The sequence below is a fragment of the Zootoca vivipara genome, chromosome 16 (genome assembly GCF_965207765.1).
Source record: "Zootoca vivipara chromosome 16, rZooViv2.hap1.1, whole genome shotgun sequence".
NCBI lineage: Eukaryota > Metazoa > Chordata > Lepidosauria > Squamata > Lacertidae > Zootoca > Zootoca vivipara.
The window spans coordinates 16638420-16656366 of record NC_142599.1 but is presented as its reverse complement, the minus strand read 5'-3'; the positions used below and the strand labels follow the sequence as shown (position 1 = coordinate 16656366).

Sequence of the window (17947 nt, the reverse complement as noted above, 5' to 3'; positions counted from 1 at the left end):
TTTCTTTTTTCTCTTTTTTCTTTTTCTTGTGTATTGTTGTGCTGAAGAAACAGCTGGGGGAAAACCAAACCTCAGAGCTCCACCATCCCTGTCCTCTCAGTGGCAGGGAGGGGATGAGGGGGGGAGGGGGGAGGTTAAACCCAGCTTACAAGGGACCCCTTTGATTCTCAACGCCCGCGGGTGCTACTGGTGGCAGAAGTGGACTGGTGGGTGGAGGGAAAATGAAGGGACAGAGTCTACATTGCATGTTTTGTTTGTCTTGTTCCTATAAAACTAATAAAAATTATTATTAAAAAAAAGAAGTAGCAGATTTAAATAAAAATCTGCCTTATACGAAGTCAGGTCCATCAGCCCTACCTGGAGATTCAACCCCAAGAGCTCATGGTCTACCACTGAGCTACACCCTTCCCCTGAAAATGAAGTAAGTTTCTAGTCCTCATGGCTCTCATTTAGAGCAGATTTCAAAAGGTACTAGCCTTATACTGAGCTGCAGCCCTTCCCCTATCCCAGTGTTTCCCGAACAGGGGTCTCCGGCTGTTTTTGGACTACATATCCCATCATCCCCAACCGCTGGTCCTGCTAGCTAGGGATGATGGGAGTTATAGTACCGCCGTATCCTTTTTTAAAAAAAGAAGAGCATTTTGAGGCATGCCCTCCCCCTAAGGCATAAGCAGCGTGCACCGGATGTTTCTTTTTAATTCACACAGCATCTCCCCGTACACAAAAGTTGTTTAGGCCCCCGTCGGATGAGAATCAGGACCCGGGTTTTCATTGTCCTTCTCCTCATCTTTGCTGCCTCTGAACTTGGCCAGCACAGGCGTGTTGAAAGCAGACGTGGGGCTGGACGAGCTCTGGGAAGATGTGGCAGAGTTGCTGGCAGTGGCCCTGGAAGGAGAAAACACGGCAGGTGGTGAGGCTGGCCCCCCCCCCGCCCCCAGGTAGGTGGATGTTTAGCAAAGAAAACTAAACAGCATAAAGGACATAAGGATAGACCCGCTGCATCAGGCCAATGGCCTGTCTTAGTCCAGCCTCCTGCTCTCGGAGGGACCAAATGCCCCCCAGGAATTCAGGATAGACTGCCCCTAGACCTGGAGGTTCCACGAGAGCATAAGGAGAACCCAGCTGCTGCGGTAGGGCAGTGGCCCATCTGGTCCAGCATCCTGTTCCCACAGTGGCCAACCAGGTGCCCCCAAGGAGAGCCCACCAGCAGGACCCGAGTGCATAGCTGTCAAGTTTTCCCTTTTCTCGCGAGGAAGCCTATTCAGCGTAAGGGAATTTCCCTTTAAAAAAGGGAGAACTTGACAGCTATGCCCGAGTACAAACTTGATGTCTGAAGATTGTTTGCAGAAAGTGGCCACAATTATTTTTCTTAACGTCATTTGTACATTGCAAAAACAGCATAATAAATTTGCAATAATATCTACAACATATGATTCATTATTAGTGGTTAATATACAAGTCCTTGGTTTAAATAAACCCAAGTGGAGGGGATTAAATAAAAATAGCAAGTGGAAACAGGACAGAACTGCTCAGCTCCGTTTTGTTTAAAGCTTCCTATCTTTTTTAAAAATTATTTTTTGGTGAAGTGGCCGCAATTTTGAACAGTGATGTTAAACTGGGGGGGGGGGTGCCTTTCCATGCGATGAAACCAAATGTAGCATGCAAGAGATTGAAGAGGGCAAAATTCTCTCTCTTGCATAGATTGGCCATGGGAGAGGGGCTTTTTAGCTGTGATTCCTGCATTGCAGGGGGCTGGATTGGATGACCTTAGGGTGCCTTCTAACTCTACAGTTCTATGATTCTACGAACTTCTGGAGAGCCACATGTTCAGGCCTCGTGGGGAACCATGGAGGTTTGCCTCCAGGAAACCTCTGGCCCATTTTCCAGCCCCTTCCCTGGAATGAAATGCCCCCCTCTTGCGCGAGTGTGTATTTTCCCCGTGAGAACAAAAGGTGTCAGTCATGCCAGATCTCAGAAGGGTTCCTGTACCTTGGGAAACTGGTGTATTTCAGCCTGCTGACAGGGGTGCTCCCCAGGAATGAAGGGCGGAAACCGCCGGGGTTCAGCATCATAGGGCGCAGGTCAACCATGCTGTTGGAGGAGAGACAAAACAGGATTAGACTCATGATGACATTGGGAAGCAAAAAAGATTGTGAAAAGGATGCTGAGATCATGGGAGGTGAGGTCTCCTTGCTCTGGACTCCTCCCTGATGTTAGTAAATCAAAGGAATTAATATTACTGCTCTATTCTGCTTTGGTCAGACCACACCTGGAATACTGGCTTGAGAGCAGTACATGTGAAAAGGACCTAGGAGTCTTGGTAGACCCAAACTTGACATGAGTCAACAGTGTGGTGCAGCAGCTAAAAAAGCCAATGCAATTCTGGGCTGCAGCATCTAGATCAAGGGAAGTAATAGTACCACTGTATTCCGCTCTGGTCAGACCTCACCTGGAGTACTGTGTCCAGTTCTGGGCACCACAGTTCAAGAAGGATACTGACCAGCTGGAACGTGTCCAGAAGAGGGCAACCAAAATGGTCAAAGGCCTGGAAACGATGCCTTATGAGGAACGGCTTAGGGAGCTGGGTATGTTTAGCCTGGAGAAGAGAAGGTTGAGGGGGTGATATGATAGCCATGTTCAAATATATAAAAGGATGTCATATAGAAGAGGGTGAAAGGTTGTTTTCTGCTGCTCCAGAGAAGTGGACACAGAGCAATGGATTCAAGCTACAAGAAAGAAGATTCCACCTAAACATAAGAAAAACTTCCTGACAGTAAGAGCTGTTCGGCAGTGGAACTTGCTGCCAAGGAGTGTGGTGGAGTCTCCTTCTTTGGAGGTCTTTAAGCAGAGGCTTGACAGCCATCTGTCAGGAATGCTTTGATGGTGTTTCCTGCTTGGCAGGGTGTTGGACTGGATGGCCCTTGTGGTCTCTTCCAACTCTATGATTCTATGATTCTACTGCTTCCAGTTCTGGGCACCACAATTTAAGAAGGATGTTGACTAGCCTCATGAGGAACAGTTGAGGGAGTTGAGTGCAGAGTTCGAAACTCCCATTGTTCTAGGCGCGTTTTGCAACAAGTAATTTCATTAGCGCAAGCATCTTCCAAGGTCTGGGCGCAGTGCTGCACCTGTGATTTCAGATTAAAACTGCAGCGTGGAAGGAAAGAAGGAGCTTTTTCTACCTCCCCACTTCCAGCTACTCTCTGAAGACTGGAGAAGAGACAATATTAGGGGGTGGGCAGGGGAAGGACTAGACCATGTGAAAAATGAACGTAATATTTTAGCTGCAGTTCATTCATTTTCAGCTTTGTATTCTTGCTATGAAAAAGGCACGACTAGGCATTTCGTTGTTGCAACCAAAACCTTGGTTTAAGGTGCATTTCAGCTCCTAGCTTCCATACCTCAGTTTCTAACACTGGTTGGGTATGTTTAGCCTGGACAAAAGAAGACCGGGAGGAGATATGATAGACCATCTTCAAATATCTGTCCCAGGGAGGATGGAACAAGCTTGTTTTCTTCTGCTCTGGAGGGCCAGCACCCGAATCAATGGATTCAAATGACCAGAAAGGAGATTGTAACAAAACATTAGGAAGAACATTCTGATGGCAAGAGCCGCTTGGCAATGGGCCAGACTCCCTCGGAAGATGGTGGACCCTCCTTTGGTGGAGGCTTTAAAACAGAGGCAGGATGGCCACCTGTTGGGGGTTTGTCTGCTGTGATTCCTGCATTGCAGGAGGTCAGACTAGAAGACTCTCAAGGTACCATCCATCTCTACTATGATTCCATGAATCAACACCACAAGCTAAAAAACTAAACCAGAATAAATACAGTGGTACCTCTGGTTGCGAACGGGATCCATTCCGGAGGCCCGTTCGCAACCGGAAAAGGCTGCATCCTGAAGCGCTGCATCTGCGCACACACGCAACCCAATTCGGCACTTCTGCGCATGCGCAAAGCGCGATTTAGCGCTTTTGCACATGCGCGCAGGTTACGGACGCGCCAAACCCGGAAGTAACCCGTTCCGGGACTTCCGGGTTTGGCGTGTCCGTAACCCGAAAAGACGCAACCTGCAGCTGACGCAACATGAGGTATGACTGTATGCCACTCTTGTACCTGGGACATGTTGCAGACCACACCCTAGTGCTTTTTTTTCTGTTTAGGGCTACTCTCATTTTGACTCAAGAAAATCACCATTTATAGTTCAAATTGGGGGAAATAAATACAGTAAATGGACAAAAGTACAAAGCTTAGGGAGCTGGGTATGTTTAGCCTGGAGAAGAGAAGGTTAAGGGGTGATATGATAGCCATGTTCAAATATATAAAAGGATGTCATATGGAGGAGGGAGAAAGGTTGTTTTCTGCTGCTCCAGGGAAGCGGACACGGAGCAATGGATTCAAGCTACAAGAAAGAAGATTCCACCTAAACATTAGGAAGAACTTCCTGACAGTAAGAGCTGTTCAGCAGTGGAATTTGCTGCCAAGGAGTGTGGTGGAGTCTCCTCCTTTGGAGGTCTTTCAGCAGAGGCTTGACAGGCATATGTCAAGAATGCTTTGATGGTGTTTCCTGCTCGGCAGGGGGTTGGACTGGATGGCCCTTGTGGTCTCTTCCAACTCTATGATTCTATGTTCAGGGGTGTGTGGTACCCCTGCATGCCCCCAGAAAAAGCACTGCCACACCCCAATACGAAACCAGTCCGGAGTGGGGGGGGCCAACCAGTATGTATCCAGCCTCTCCCCTCGCCTTCTAGCCCCTTGCACCTCTTTTGATTGACAGATGACATGCCGGCCCAGAGTTGCTTCAAGTCCACGCTGGATCCCATCGATCTCTCCATCTGTAGGGGGAGTGCAAAGTAAAATTAAAAAGCTTATTATGAGCTGCAAGAAACTGTCTTCCTAAAAAATTATGACTGTTGCTGGCACCTCCTCCCAGCAGCATTTTGGGGTAGGTGGATATTTCTCAGAAAGATGCTGTGATGATGGGAAGTGAGCTCCCCTTGCTCATTCAGCCTGATGTGGAATGGCTGAAACGCTTGGGCATGTTTATTTCTTGTACTGACTGCATTTATATTTCACTTTTCCTCTAAGGAGCTCAAGGTGTCTTCCTTCCCATTTCACCCTCAAAACAACCCTGTGAGGGAGTCACCAGACAGTGACTGGTCCAAAATCACCCACCAAGAGCTTCATGGCCGAGTGGGCACTGGAACCCTGGTCTCCCAGGTCCAAGTCCTCATCTAATCCCCCCACAACAAGCCTGCAAAGTAGGTTAGGCTGAGAGAACCAGCTGAAGCTCCCAGGCTCAAGGGCAGCCCCACAGACAGCACATTGCAGCAGTCCAGCCTTCGGGATTACCAAGGTCTAGAGTCAGAAGAACAAACCTGCTTTGGGAAGGAACCAAAGACCTTTGGCATGGAGAGAACACTCGAGTCCAGAAGCTTGGTCTGGCTGGGGCTGAATCCCCCCGATGGAATAGCCTTCTTGGGCCTCATCTCTGATGGCCTCATTGCCGACGACCTCCAGGAAGCACTCTGGGCAGCTGCAACGGAGCAAGGCTCATTTTATTTTATTTTATTTCTCTATTTTAATAGGTTTTTTTATTAAATTTTCTAAATTACATTTCAAAACATTCATTTAAACAACCTTAAATCAATGGCTTCCCTTCCTCTCTTTCAGTGGTTCATTTTGCATGCCACGCAACCCTGCATATTTTACATGAACTAAACCAGGCACATCCAACAGGTAGATTGTGATCTACCAGTAGATCACTGGATGTCGGTGGTAGATCATTGCTAGATCACTGGCACCCCTAAAAAAGCTCACCCAAAATTTTCCTCCTCCCTAAAAAAAAGCTGAACTATGACCTGAAGCCCTAAACAAAAATGGGCCTCCCTCCCTCCTAAAAGAAGCTCAACAGGTTTGACTTAAACCCCCCAAAACAGGGCTTCCCTTCCTTAAAAAAACCTCAACAGCTTTGACTTGAACCCCCCAAAAGGGGGTAGATCACTCCCAGTTTTTAACTCTGTGAGTAGATCAGAGTCTCTTGGGAGGTGGCCAGCCCTGAAATAAACCATTCAATAATCCATTGTTACATCTATCAAAACTTATTTACACTGTTGAATTTATCTTGATGCTACCAGCCTTTTTAAATGAACACAGTTTTTACTCATATATTCCATAAACAATTTCCAGCCTTCTTTAAATATGCATTCTTCATGTTCTCTTATTCTACATGTTAAATCTGCATGCTGCGCGTATTCCATCAGTTTAAGTTGTCATTCTTCTTTGGTTGGGACCTCGCTCGTTTTCCATTTTTGGGCTAACAAGACACGGGCTGCAGTAGTGGCATACATAAATAGTCTTTTTTTTTTGACACCTGGAAATTTCCCTCTGAATTACCCCCACAAAAAGGACTCTTGGAAAGGTACTTTTGAACATTTTTTTCAGTTCATTATATATCATTTCCCAATATTCTTTTACCCTTTTACAAATCTACCACATATGATAAAACATACCCTCAACCTCGTTACATCTCCAGCACTTATCTGATTCGGACTTATACATTTTAGAGAGTTAAATACCATCTATAAATCATTTTCAGGTAATTCTCCTTCAAAGAATAACATGCTGTGAAGCAAGGCTCATTTTAAACCACAAAAACGGTTTGAACGGACACCTCCAGAAGGTGGTGAACTCTCCTTCCTTGGAGGTTCTTAATCGGAGGTTGGATGGCCCTGTGAGAGATTGGGTGGAGGGGCAAAACCCAGGAGGAGCTTAGGGAGAGAGCGAGGAAAACAGCCAGACTTACCACGAGCGTAGTCATTGACCTTCTCCATCTCACGTTTCAGTTGCTCCACCTTTTCCTCCATTTCTATTTCCCCCAGTGAGTTGCTGTTGTTCACGTCTCCCTGAAGCATGGAAAAGAACTTGGCCTGGAAAAAGAGAGTGCAGAATGGGAAAGTTTGGCAGGTTTTGTGAGCCTGGAAACAGCTGCCTGGTTCAGGCAGTGAGACCCAGTAACACAGCGGACCGTGCTCCTTGAGATGGGAAGGCGATGTTAGTTCCGTTCCGAAATGTTTTGAAAAAGAAAACCCCCTGCAGTAAGAAAATTAGTGCATCAGGGAGGGGGTTTGTGAGGGACAGGGGATATCGCGAAGTCCCTCCCCTCCTGAGTTCAAGCCCGTCCCCGAGCAAAGGGGAAAGCAGGGAGAGTTCCGATTCCAGTGGGGAAGCAGGAAGTCGTGTCCGAGGCTCAGGCAAGGTAGAGGAGCCAGGGTCCCAGGTGGGACAGGAAGGGGCAAGTAAGGGGGGAAGACCCATCCCCCCAACTCCAGAATTACGCAGGAAGAGGAGGGGCAAGAGGATGGGTCTGCCAAAGCTTTTGTGTTGGAGAAAGACGCGCCAAAAGCCATTAGGAGGTTCTGAAACCGACTGACAACATCGCTCCGTGTAAATAGCAATGACTTGAGCACTGTAAATACGCAGCACCAATAAAAGAATAAAATGCAGAGCTGCGTAGCGTCGTTACTCTGAAGTAGTCCACTCCGGCCACTGTGACAGCAACCTCCTAATCATTTTTGGGCTACTTTGGAGTTGCCGGGATGAGCGTGTCAGAGGCGGAGAAGTGGCGGCAGATCGCTGAGCAAGCCCAGCTAGAACTGCAACAGCTGTCGCTGCAGGCGCAGGGGGAATTGAAGGCAGCTAAAGAGGAGACTAAGAAGGTCCAGGACGACCGGCTACAACTTGCGGAACAGGTGAGAGAGCTCCAGGAAAAAGAGCAGCATTTAAGGGCGGTGGCGGTAGACCTCCAAAACAAGCTGGATGCAGAGAAAAACAAGGCGGGAGGGGCACCCCAAGTCCAAGTGCTGCCAGGAAGGAGAGCCGGGACCCTAGTAAGCAAGTTCAATGGAGACCCGAAGGAGTTTCAGGGCTTTGAGACTGAGATTGTGTATGCTCTTGAGCTGCACCACGATGAGTTCCCTGATGATGAGCACAGAGTAGCGTTTATTGTGGAGCACCTTACAGGGGCGGCCAGGGAGTGGCTAAGACCGTTAATTGCAACAAGGAATCCTTGCATGAAGAATGTCAAACTATTTCTAGAAGGTTTGAAAACGATGTATTCGTCCGATAGTCATATGGACCAGACTAAGGAGGAACTTCATAATTTACGCCAAGGAAATATGACAGTTCGCGCGTATTGGGCGAAATTCACCATGCTGGTGCACAGATTGGGGTGGGATCTGGAGTCTGCCCCAATGCAAGCGGCGTTTTACTTGGGGTTGCATGAGGAGGTGAAGGATGAGCTCTCGAGAGGTCCAAAGCCCAGTAATATGGATCAACTGAGCAAAGCGGCTCTGGCGGTGGGGGTGAGGCAGGAATCCAGATGGAGCGACAAGCAAGCAACGCGCGCAAAGCGGGCTTGGTTCCCACGGTCGCAGGAGAAGCCACTCCCTCAACAACCCTTTCAAGCCACGCCTGGGGCCAGTCAGGACCAGGAACCCATGCAGATTGATAGCGCGCGCGCGGGGGCTTTTCAAACCCCAGCGGCGCCAAGACGCAAGGAGGGAAGGGGTGGGAATTGCTTTCTCTGCAACTCCCCCCAGCATCTCGTCAGAGACTGCCCACATCGCAGGGAGTGGCAAGGAAAGGCGGGAACGGTTGTGCCCTCCCCCACTGACGCAGCACCACAGCAGGGAAACGGGAAAGCCTGGCTGCAGGAGACAAGGGGCGGCAGCCAGGCACAGTCAGCAGACAACAGCCCCAGCCCACCCACCCGCACAGAGAGGAGCAGAGCCAGCCCACCCCTCCCAGAGCAGGAGTGGTTCTAGAAGTGACGCTCACGCTCCCAAATGGCTATCCATTGACGGTCCTCGCCCTAATTGACAGTGGTGCCTCAGCCAACTTCTTCTCGAGAAACTTTGCAGAAGAGCACCAGATCCAGCTTCTGCAGCTGGATTTTCCTCTGCACGTGGCAACCATTGACGGCAGAGAGCTGCTGGGAGGGGCCATCACTCATCAAACCCCCCCCATGAGAATGACGGTTGGAAGGCACTCAGAGACACTGGCATTCAACGTCACCACCATCTCAGACCCCCCAATCGTTTTGGGCATGAGCTGGCTGGCGCGCCACGACCCCTCCATAAGTTGGCATCAGAGATGCATCACTTTTGGATCGGACTTTTGCCTGGAACATTGCATGCAGCACCAACCAGGGGAGGGGCCTCCGATAGCCACGGTGGCCACCATGCACGTCAAAGGGGGTGAGGCGATACCCAAACCATACTGGGACCTGCAGGAGGTCTTCAGTGAAGCGGAGTCCGACCACCTGCCCCCACACAGGCCTTTTGACTGCCAGATCAACCTGGTGCCTGGGGCAACTATACCCCCAGCCAAGCTGTACGCCATGTCAGACCAGGAACTGGAGGATCTGCGCGCTTTTATCGACAAGAACCTCAAGCGGGGGTTCATCAGAGAAAGCAAGGCAGCAGGGGGCAGCCCGGTCTTCTGGGTGGACAAGAAAGACACGCAACAGCGCCGTCTTGTGGTGGATTTTAGACGGCTGAATTCGGTGACAGAGCCAGTGGCTTTCCCCATGCCCAGAGTGGATGATCTCCTGACAGCGGCACGCAGAGGCAAGATTTTCACCAAGCTAGACCTGAGGGGGGCGTACAACTTGATCAGGATCCGGGAAGGCGATGAGTGGAAAACCACGATGTTCACGCCTCTGGGCTCTTTTGAATATCTGGTGATGCCCTTCGGGTTGCAAGGGGGCTCAGCATGCTTCCAGGCCTTCATGCACCACGTCCTGGGGTCCCTACTCTTCAGGAAATGCTTGGTCTTTCTGGATGACATCCTTATTTACTCCAACGACCCAGTGCAGCACGTGAAGGACGTCAGGGAGGTGTTACAGCGCCTGAAGGAGAACCACCTGTATGTGAAGCTGGAGAAGTGCAAGTTTCACACCAAGGAGGTGGACTTCCTGGGCTACAAGCTGTCAGACAAGGGGCTGGCAATGGACAAGGACAAGGTGCAGACCATCCTGGACTGGCACAGCCCCAGGACGCGCAAAGATGCCCAACGCCTACTAGGCTTTGCCAACTTCTACAGGAAGTTCATCAAGAACTTCTCTCGAGTTACGGCTCCCATCACTGACTGCCTGAGAGGCAAGCAGAAGTTCAGGTGGACACCAGAGGCGCAAGCAGCGTTCGAAAGCCTCAAGAGGGTGTTCGCCTCAGACCAGAACCTGTTCCACGTGGTTCAGGACGCGCCCCTACGCATTGAAACAGATGCTTCTGATAAGGCTGTGGGCGCCATTTTGTTGCAACTGGACGCCAACAGAGAGTGGAGACCCTGTGCCTTCTTCTCCAGGAAGTTGACCCAGCCCGAGCGAAACTACACAGTTTTTGATCGGGAACTTCTTGCGATCCACGCGGCGTTCCAGCACTGGAGACACTTCCTGGTGGGCGCCAAGCACCCCATCCAGGTGTGCACAGACCACAAGAACCTGGAGTTCTGGAGAACTGCCAGGGTGCTCAACCAGCGGCAGATACGGTGGGCGGAGTTCTTCTCGAACTTCAACTTCTCCATACACTACATCCCAGGAGAGCAGAATGTCAGGGCGGATGCCCTCTCCCGCAAGCCAGAGTACATGGAGGAGGAGGCGCCACCAGCCCCAAGGCACATTTTCCCCCCGTCGGCATGGTCCTGCGGAGCAGCAGTGGTGAGCGAGGCAGAACTCACAGCACTGACGGCAGCGGATGAATTTGCCAACCGCATCTTCAGAGAACTGAGAGGGGGGAGGGAGCAGGCAAAAGACTTTGCAGAACGCAGAGGGCTGCTTTTCTACAAGGGTGCGCTGTACCTACCCACCACCCAGCTTCGACGTACGGTCCTCAAGCAGATGCACGACAACCCTACAGCGGGGCATTTTGGAAGGGACAAGACCACTCACCTAGTCATGAGACACTTCTGGTGGCCAGGGGTGAGGGAAGATGTTCGAGACTATGTAAGGGGCTGTACCACCTGCCAGCGGGCGAAGGTGGTCAGAGCAGCGCCACCAGGGTTGCTGGAGCCCTTAGCCACACCACACAGGCCGTGGGAAGTGGTGTCCATGGACTTCATCACAGATCTGCCTTCGTCCAGGGGTAAGACTGCAGTGTTGGTGGTGGTGGACCTCATGTCCAAAATGTGTCACTTTATACCGTGTGCCAGGGCAGTCTCGGCAGAAGAGACAGCCAAACTGTTTGTTGATCACATTTTCAGACTGCATGGATTACCTTTAAGGGTTATTTCGGATCGTGGCCGCCAATTTGTTTCCAGGTTCTGGCGGCGGCTCATGAACCTCCTGCAGGTGGAGGTCAGCTTGTCGACGGCTAGACACCCGCAGACCAACGGACAAGCGGAGAGGGTCAACGCCATTCTGCAGCAGTACCTGAGATGCTACGTCAGCCAGCGGCAAACGGACTGGGTGGATCGCTTGCCACTAGCAGAATTTGCCTACAACAATGCAGTGCACGTCTCCACAGGGGTGTCGCCCTTTAAGGCCAATTACGGGCGCGACCTCAGATCTTTCCCAGAGAGGGAGAGGGAGGAGGAGGAGGAGGGCCCACAGGCTGAGGATTGGGCAGAGGAACTGGAGACGGTGCACCAGCAGCTCAGAGAACACTTGGAGAGGGCCAAGGAAGCGTACAAAAAGGGGGCAGATCGCCACAGGCGACAAGGGGAGGTCATCAGGGTGGGGGACAAGGTGTGGTTGTCCTCGGAGGGCCTTCCCACCAGAGGGAGGTGCAAAAAGCTGGCACCCAAATGGCTGGGCCCCTTCACGGTCACGCAACAGGTCAACCCGGTGGCATACAGGCTGGCACTGCCAGAGGACATGAGGGTGCATCCAGTGTTTCATAGATCGCTGCTGTCGCCGTACAGGGAAAGCAGCAGGCTCAGAGACAGCGAACAAACCCCCGAGGGAGGGGGGGAGAGGGAAAGCAGGGAGCAACTCAATGAGGCCACGGCCATCCTGGATTCAAGGTGGGGGGTGGGGGGCCTGGAGTACCTCATGGCATGGGAGGATGCTCCACCGTCCCAGAATGAATGGGTTCCCGCCACTCAGATACAGGAGGAATTCTTGGTGGAAGAATTTCACGCCCTCTTTCCCCACAGACCCAAGCCCTGGCACATGGAAAGGGAGGGGGAGGAGGAGGAGGCACGGGAGAACAGCTCACCATGGCGCTGGGAAGCGGAGTTTGAGGAACCAGAGGATGAGGTATGGGTGTCGCCAAGATCCACCCAGTCAGAGGAAGGAGCAGATTGGCAAAACATTTTTACCCCCACCAGCTCTGACGCCACGGACTTTTTGGGATTCCCGTCCTCCCAGGCGGAAGGGGGGGGCTCGCAGGACTGGGGGGAGGTGTTCACACCAACGGGCTCGGAGAGCACCGAGTTTTTAGGCTTCCAGTCGTCACCGACACATGGGGGGGGCCTGGGGAGGGGTGAAGGAGAGCTTGGGAGGGGGGTGGATGTGAGGGACAGGGGATATCGCGAAGTCCCTCCCCTCCTGAGTTCAAGCCCGTCCCCGAGCAAAGGGGAAAGCAGGGAGAGTTCCGATTCCAGTGGGGAAGCAGGAAGTCGTGTCCGAGGCTCAGGCAAGGTAGAGGAGCCAGGGTCCCAGGTGGGACAGGAAGGGGCAAGTAAGGGGGGAAGACCCATCCCCCCAAGTCCAGAATTACGCAGGAAGAGGAGGGGCAAGAGGATGGGTCTGCCAAAGCTTTTGTGTTGGAGAAAGACGCGCCAAAAGCCATTAGGAGGTTCTGAAACCGACTGACAACATCGCTCCGTGTAAATAGCAATGACTTGAGCACTGTAAATACGCAGCACCAATAAAAGAATAAAATGCAGAGCTGCGTAGCGTCGTTACTCTGAAGTAGTCCACTCCGGCCACTGTGACAGGGTTCTTGCCAACCCTCTCCCTGGTGTGCTAGATTTCTACTCACAGGGAAATAGTTTCATATATTCATTTCATTTAAATGTTATTATTATTGGATGTACATCCCACCTGCTTTCCTCCAAGGAACTCAAGGAAGGCTCTGCCACTCCTCATTGAATTCCCACAACAACCCTGCGAGGTAGGTTAGGCTGAGAGGGGCAGTTTGACTGGCTTAAGGTCACACCCAGCGAGCTTCATGGCTGAGAAGGGATATGATCTCTGGTTTCCCATGTCCAATCCAATACTCTAACCACTGCACCATGCTCACTCTGTTTATGGCCCACTTAATATTCTTTTTAAAATATCCAAACGGGGATAAGGAAAATGGTTAGGATGTGTGTTTGTTTGCTTGCTTGTTTAACGTGGAGGATGACAGTGTTTAAGAATGTGACCTCCTCCTGCAGTGTGAAGTGGAGCAGCCCTTTCTACCACATCCTCGTTCAGCTCCAGGCTTCAACTGAGTTTCATCAGCCTCAGTTATGAATTTCAGACACATTGGCTCAGCCTTTGTGAGCACTGACAGCCTCTAGATCAGGCTTCCTCAACCTCGGCCCTCCAGATGTTTTTGGCCTACAGCTCCCATGATCCCTAGCTAGCAGGACCAGTGGTCAGGGATGGTGGGAATTGTAGTCCCAAAACATCTGGAGGGCCGAGGTTGAGGAAGCCTGCTCCAGATGGTGTGGGGCCAAAACTACAACTCCCATCGGCCCCCAACATCTGGGACACGCCAGGTTGGGGACTGCTGGGCTACTCAGGCTGGCTGGTGGATCTTGGAAACAGAGATGTATTTCCAATCACTCTGGCCCTTTTAAAACTGGGGACAGCAGTGAGGAGATTGAGCTATGGACTTTACTTCAAAAGAGGCTAACAGCAGACTTTATACACCCCTAGCTAATCACTGATTGATGTTAAAAGGCCCGCCTCCAGGCAAGTGCATTCTGAAACACGTCATCGGCACAGGAATAGCACATTGGCGGTCGATTCATACCAGACCATCCACCCATCATTCCACTTTGTTAGCTGTTTAGCAATGCTTCCCCAATGTTATTGCACAATTGCCATCTACAGGGGGCTCTCTTGCACTGTAAAAAACAAAAACAAAAAAACAGGGGAAGGGGACACCTGGAACAATTGTGGTGTAAATATACATTTAAAGGGCATCCAACGCACATGGAAAGGACATGACTTCCCGGAAGCCGTAGTCGGTTAAGGATGCTGGAGTTGTAGCACTGTACGGGGAGAACGACAGTTCCCAAAATTCTACGAGGGTGAGGAGTCATGTGCTTTAAATGTGCATCGGATGCGCTTTAAATGCGTGGCTTGGATCTGTCAAATGTTACAGGATTTCCGGAGGAAGTTACGGAACATGCCCCAAATGGAAACAAAGCCATATGTCTGTCCTCAACCAGACAGGTTCAGGGCAGACAGACACATGGTAGAGGGTCATGCAGAATAGTCAAGGGGTGTTGTTGTTGTTGTTGTTGTTGTTGTTGTTGTTTGTTATTTATACCCCGCCCACCTGGCTGGGTTTCCCAGCCACTCTGGGTGGCTCCCAACAGAATATTATCTATATACAGTGGTACCTCTACTTACGAATAACTCTACTTACGAATGTTTCTACTTACAAACGGAGCTCCGTCCGCCATCTTGGATGCGGTTTAGATAGGATTTTTTCTACTTACGAATTTTTAGATAGGGTTGCTTCGACTTACAATTTTTTTCTCCCAATGCATTCCTATGGGATTCGACTTACAATTTTTTTTGACTTACGAATGTGCATTCGGAACACATTAAATTCGTAAGTAGAGGTACCACTGTATATAAAAATGTAAAAATGGTGAAAGTGCGGAAGACACCTTTCTCCGTAACCACTTGACCGATCGTCCTGAAATTTGGACACAACGATCCATGCCACTCTCCAGAATTAGATACACCATTCACAGAGAGGAAAGGGAACAAATATAATACATCATGGATCGGGACAAGGTGGGGACAGTCACAGGGATTACCCACAGCAACGCGTGGCAGGGCCAGCTAGTAACTAATAAATCAATATTATACTGATGGGTGGGGGAATGAAACTTTTACAGGTGGAAACTGTATTGAAAATGGGATCGTGTATAACCGCCCCAATACGATCATGAGCACAGATCACCATGAATGCACAATAAAAGGGGCACATTGCAAAATTAGGGTAGATGTATTACCCCCGAGGCACGAGGGTAGGTTTACTAGCCTAAGACTGCCAACTTTGTTCCTTTGCATGCACAGCAGCTTCTTCTGAAGATGCAAACAGGCATGTTTTGTCTCCATGAAAAGCTTCCCTTGCAGATCCCTGCAGTTGAAAGGGCAGGAGAAGGCTGGGGTGCTCTCTGCCCCCTCCATCCTGCCCTGACCAGGTCATGTGATAACTCCCTTCTGGGGGGTCCCCTGGAGGATCCCTTCTCCCGCTCACCTTCAAATATTGGGCCAAGCTGGCTCCCTCATTCTCAGCTTGCTTCCTCTTCCTCACCACCCGCTCGCAGATTCCCGGGTTCTGTTCCATCTGGGTGAAAAGGTCCTGCAGGGATTTCTGGGTGTAGCTCACAGCCTGGCTGTCAAAGTCCTGGGGGGAGATCCGCTCGCAGAAGGAGATGATGAGCGGGCACTCGTTGTCAAACTCGTCCAGGATCTCCATCCTGCACTAGGCCAAAAGAGGAGGAGGAGGAGGAGGAGGAGGAGGAGGAGGAGGAGGAGGAGGAGGAGGAGGAGGAGGAGGAGGAGGGACGCCAAGAGTTCAGGCAGAGCACTCAGTAAGAAGAGGAGAAACCGAGCCTGTTGCACCATAGCGTTGGAAGGGACCGTGAGAGTCATCTAGTCCAACCCCCTACAATGCCCAGTTTGGGACTCGAACCCACAACCCTGAGATGGAGAGCCTCATGCTCTACCGACTGAGCTGTGATCCCCTTTAGCGCAAAGCTCTGATAATTATTAGCTGGTGACTGTCTGAGTGTTTCGCTGGGGTGAGGATCGATGGGGCGATGTAAGAGGTGCAAAGGAAGTATGAAAAAAAGCTGAATGAAAAAAGCTGAATGAAAACCAGTATGAACTTTGTGCAATGCAAACTGGCTAGATTTTCTGGTTGAAAGTCACTCTGAGTTGCCTTGGGCAAGATAATGGGACTAACAAATCCCCCTCCATGAGTCTTTCGCAAACTCTCTTTTAAAGCCATCCAAGCTGGTGACCACCACTGATCCTGCAGCAGTGAGTTCCATAGTTCAACTGCACACTGTCCTGAATCTTGCACCATTCAGCTTCATCCGATATCCATCAAGTTCTAGCATTATTAGAAAAGCTTTTCTCTGTCTGCTTCCTCAACACCATGCATACTCAATACACTTCTATATCCTGTCGCCTCTTTATTGCTTTTTCTCTAAACCCCAAACCCCCCAAATAAATAAACAGATCAGCAGCCCACCTCCTGGCCAGGCCAGCCTCATTGAGATGAATCACCTCCTCAGGCCTGTTGTCACTCTGCCAAAATCCCTCAGGAACACCAGTCTGCGTTTAAAAGGGTCCAAGACCTTTTGCAATCATCTGGCTAGGGCAAATTGGACTTACCCTAGCAGCTTCCAGATGCTTTGCACTACAACTCCCATCAGCCCCAGCCCACGTGGCGATATGATGCTGGGGGCTGATGGGAGTTGTAGTCCAACACAGTCTGGAGAGCAGCTTCTGACACCCCAGGGTTGCGCACTGAATCAACGAAGGTGGTGGGGAAGTACCTCTCAGCTCACTGAGAGCACACACCCCTCAAAACCCAGTAACCCAGATCTATTCCGCCCACGGAGCAAAGGTTTGCCAAATTGCAGAATCGTAGAGTTGGAAGAGACCCAGAGGGTCATCCAGCTCAACCCATTGCAGGATAAAATAAAAATGTCCAGATAGGGCCACAGAAGCCATTACTGTATCTAGAATCAAGACGCGCCTCCAGGTACTTCAGCCAAACAAAATATCCTATAGCGAAACCCTGCTGAGCATTGCAAAAACTGTATTTAATTTTAAATTGCTGCAACGCTCCCTGGGACCTGATGCTGAAGGGAGAGTAACCAATTTTAATGAGGATGATGAAGAAGAAGATTCTGAGTGGCGCTGGTTGAAACTCAGAGAGCAGTTCCGAGGAGGCGTGGCTTGCAAACAGCCCCCGCTTACGGTAAACCCTGGCAAGTGGGCGGCCCCCTGTGCAACCCAAGGGGCGTGGCTTATCGGGGTTTCCCAGGAGAGGGGCGTGGCTTACTTTTCCCCCACGTGCGCTGCCTGGGTTGGTGCCTGGTGGGCGGCTGATGGGTGGGCGGCGCTGCATCTGCCCGCCCCTGTCCTGCCCTCTCCGCCTACTCCAGCAACAGCTGCTGCTCCCGCCCCGTCGGGCCGCCCCACATTGTGACACAGTCCTGGAGGAGCGGGGGGGGGCTCTGCTCTGCCTGCCGTCGGCTCCTCGTCACGGGCAAATCAGGCCCCCGGACCGAGGGTAGGGGAGGTTGGAAGGTGACGGGAGGAGAATCAATGACCCCGACCCACCCTCTCTCTTCTCCAGACGGAGAGGTGCCGGGGCTCCGGGAATGCAGCCGCAAAAGCGCCCCAGCGGATTATATGTGCGGACTGATCCCACGCCCCGCCCCTTTCCCCGTTTTTGCAACCGGTAGACATAGCTGCCAAGTTATCCCTTTTTTTAAGGGATTTTCCATTATGCTGAATAGGCTTCCTCGCGAGAAAAGGGAAAACTTGGCAGCTATGCCGGTAGAGAGGAGGCAGAATACACTCTGCGTGTGCTCCGAGGCCGTCTCGCTGTAGGTTGAATCTCCAATGGCATTACCAGATAAGGCTGGGACACTATCCCATACCTGAAACTGAGAGGAGATATGATAGCCATCTTCAAATGAAGTGCTGTCACTTGGAAGATGGAGCCAGCTTGTTTTCTCCTGCTCCGGAGGGTAG

The 17947-nt window shown here is 51.0% G+C and overlaps 1 protein-coding gene across 2 annotated transcripts; it reads right to left on the bottom strand.

Annotated features, from left to right (window-relative positions):
• Positions 1 to 677: 677 nt before the first annotated feature.
• Positions 678 to 16565, bottom strand: LOC118076108 (uncharacterized). 2 transcript variants are annotated; one of them, XM_088659171.1, is made up of 7 exons: positions 16431 to 16565; positions 15429 to 15651; positions 6803 to 6926; positions 5376 to 5533; positions 4759 to 4832; positions 1990 to 2091; positions 678 to 885 (listed from the first exon to the last, which is right to left on the bottom strand). In XM_088659171.1, the coding sequence occupies exons 2-7, from the start codon at positions 15648 to 15650 to the stop codon at positions 732 to 734; spliced, it is 834 nt and encodes a 277-aa protein (XP_088515297.1). In that variant the 5' UTR covers position 15651; positions 16431 to 16565; the 3' UTR covers positions 678 to 731. The 2 variants fall into 2 exon arrangements, with proteins under 2 accessions (XP_088515297.1, XP_034954552.3); XM_035098661.3 differs by lacking the exon at positions 16431 to 16565 and having other exon boundaries at positions 15429 to 15732.
• Positions 16566 to 17947: the final 1382 nt, after the last annotated feature.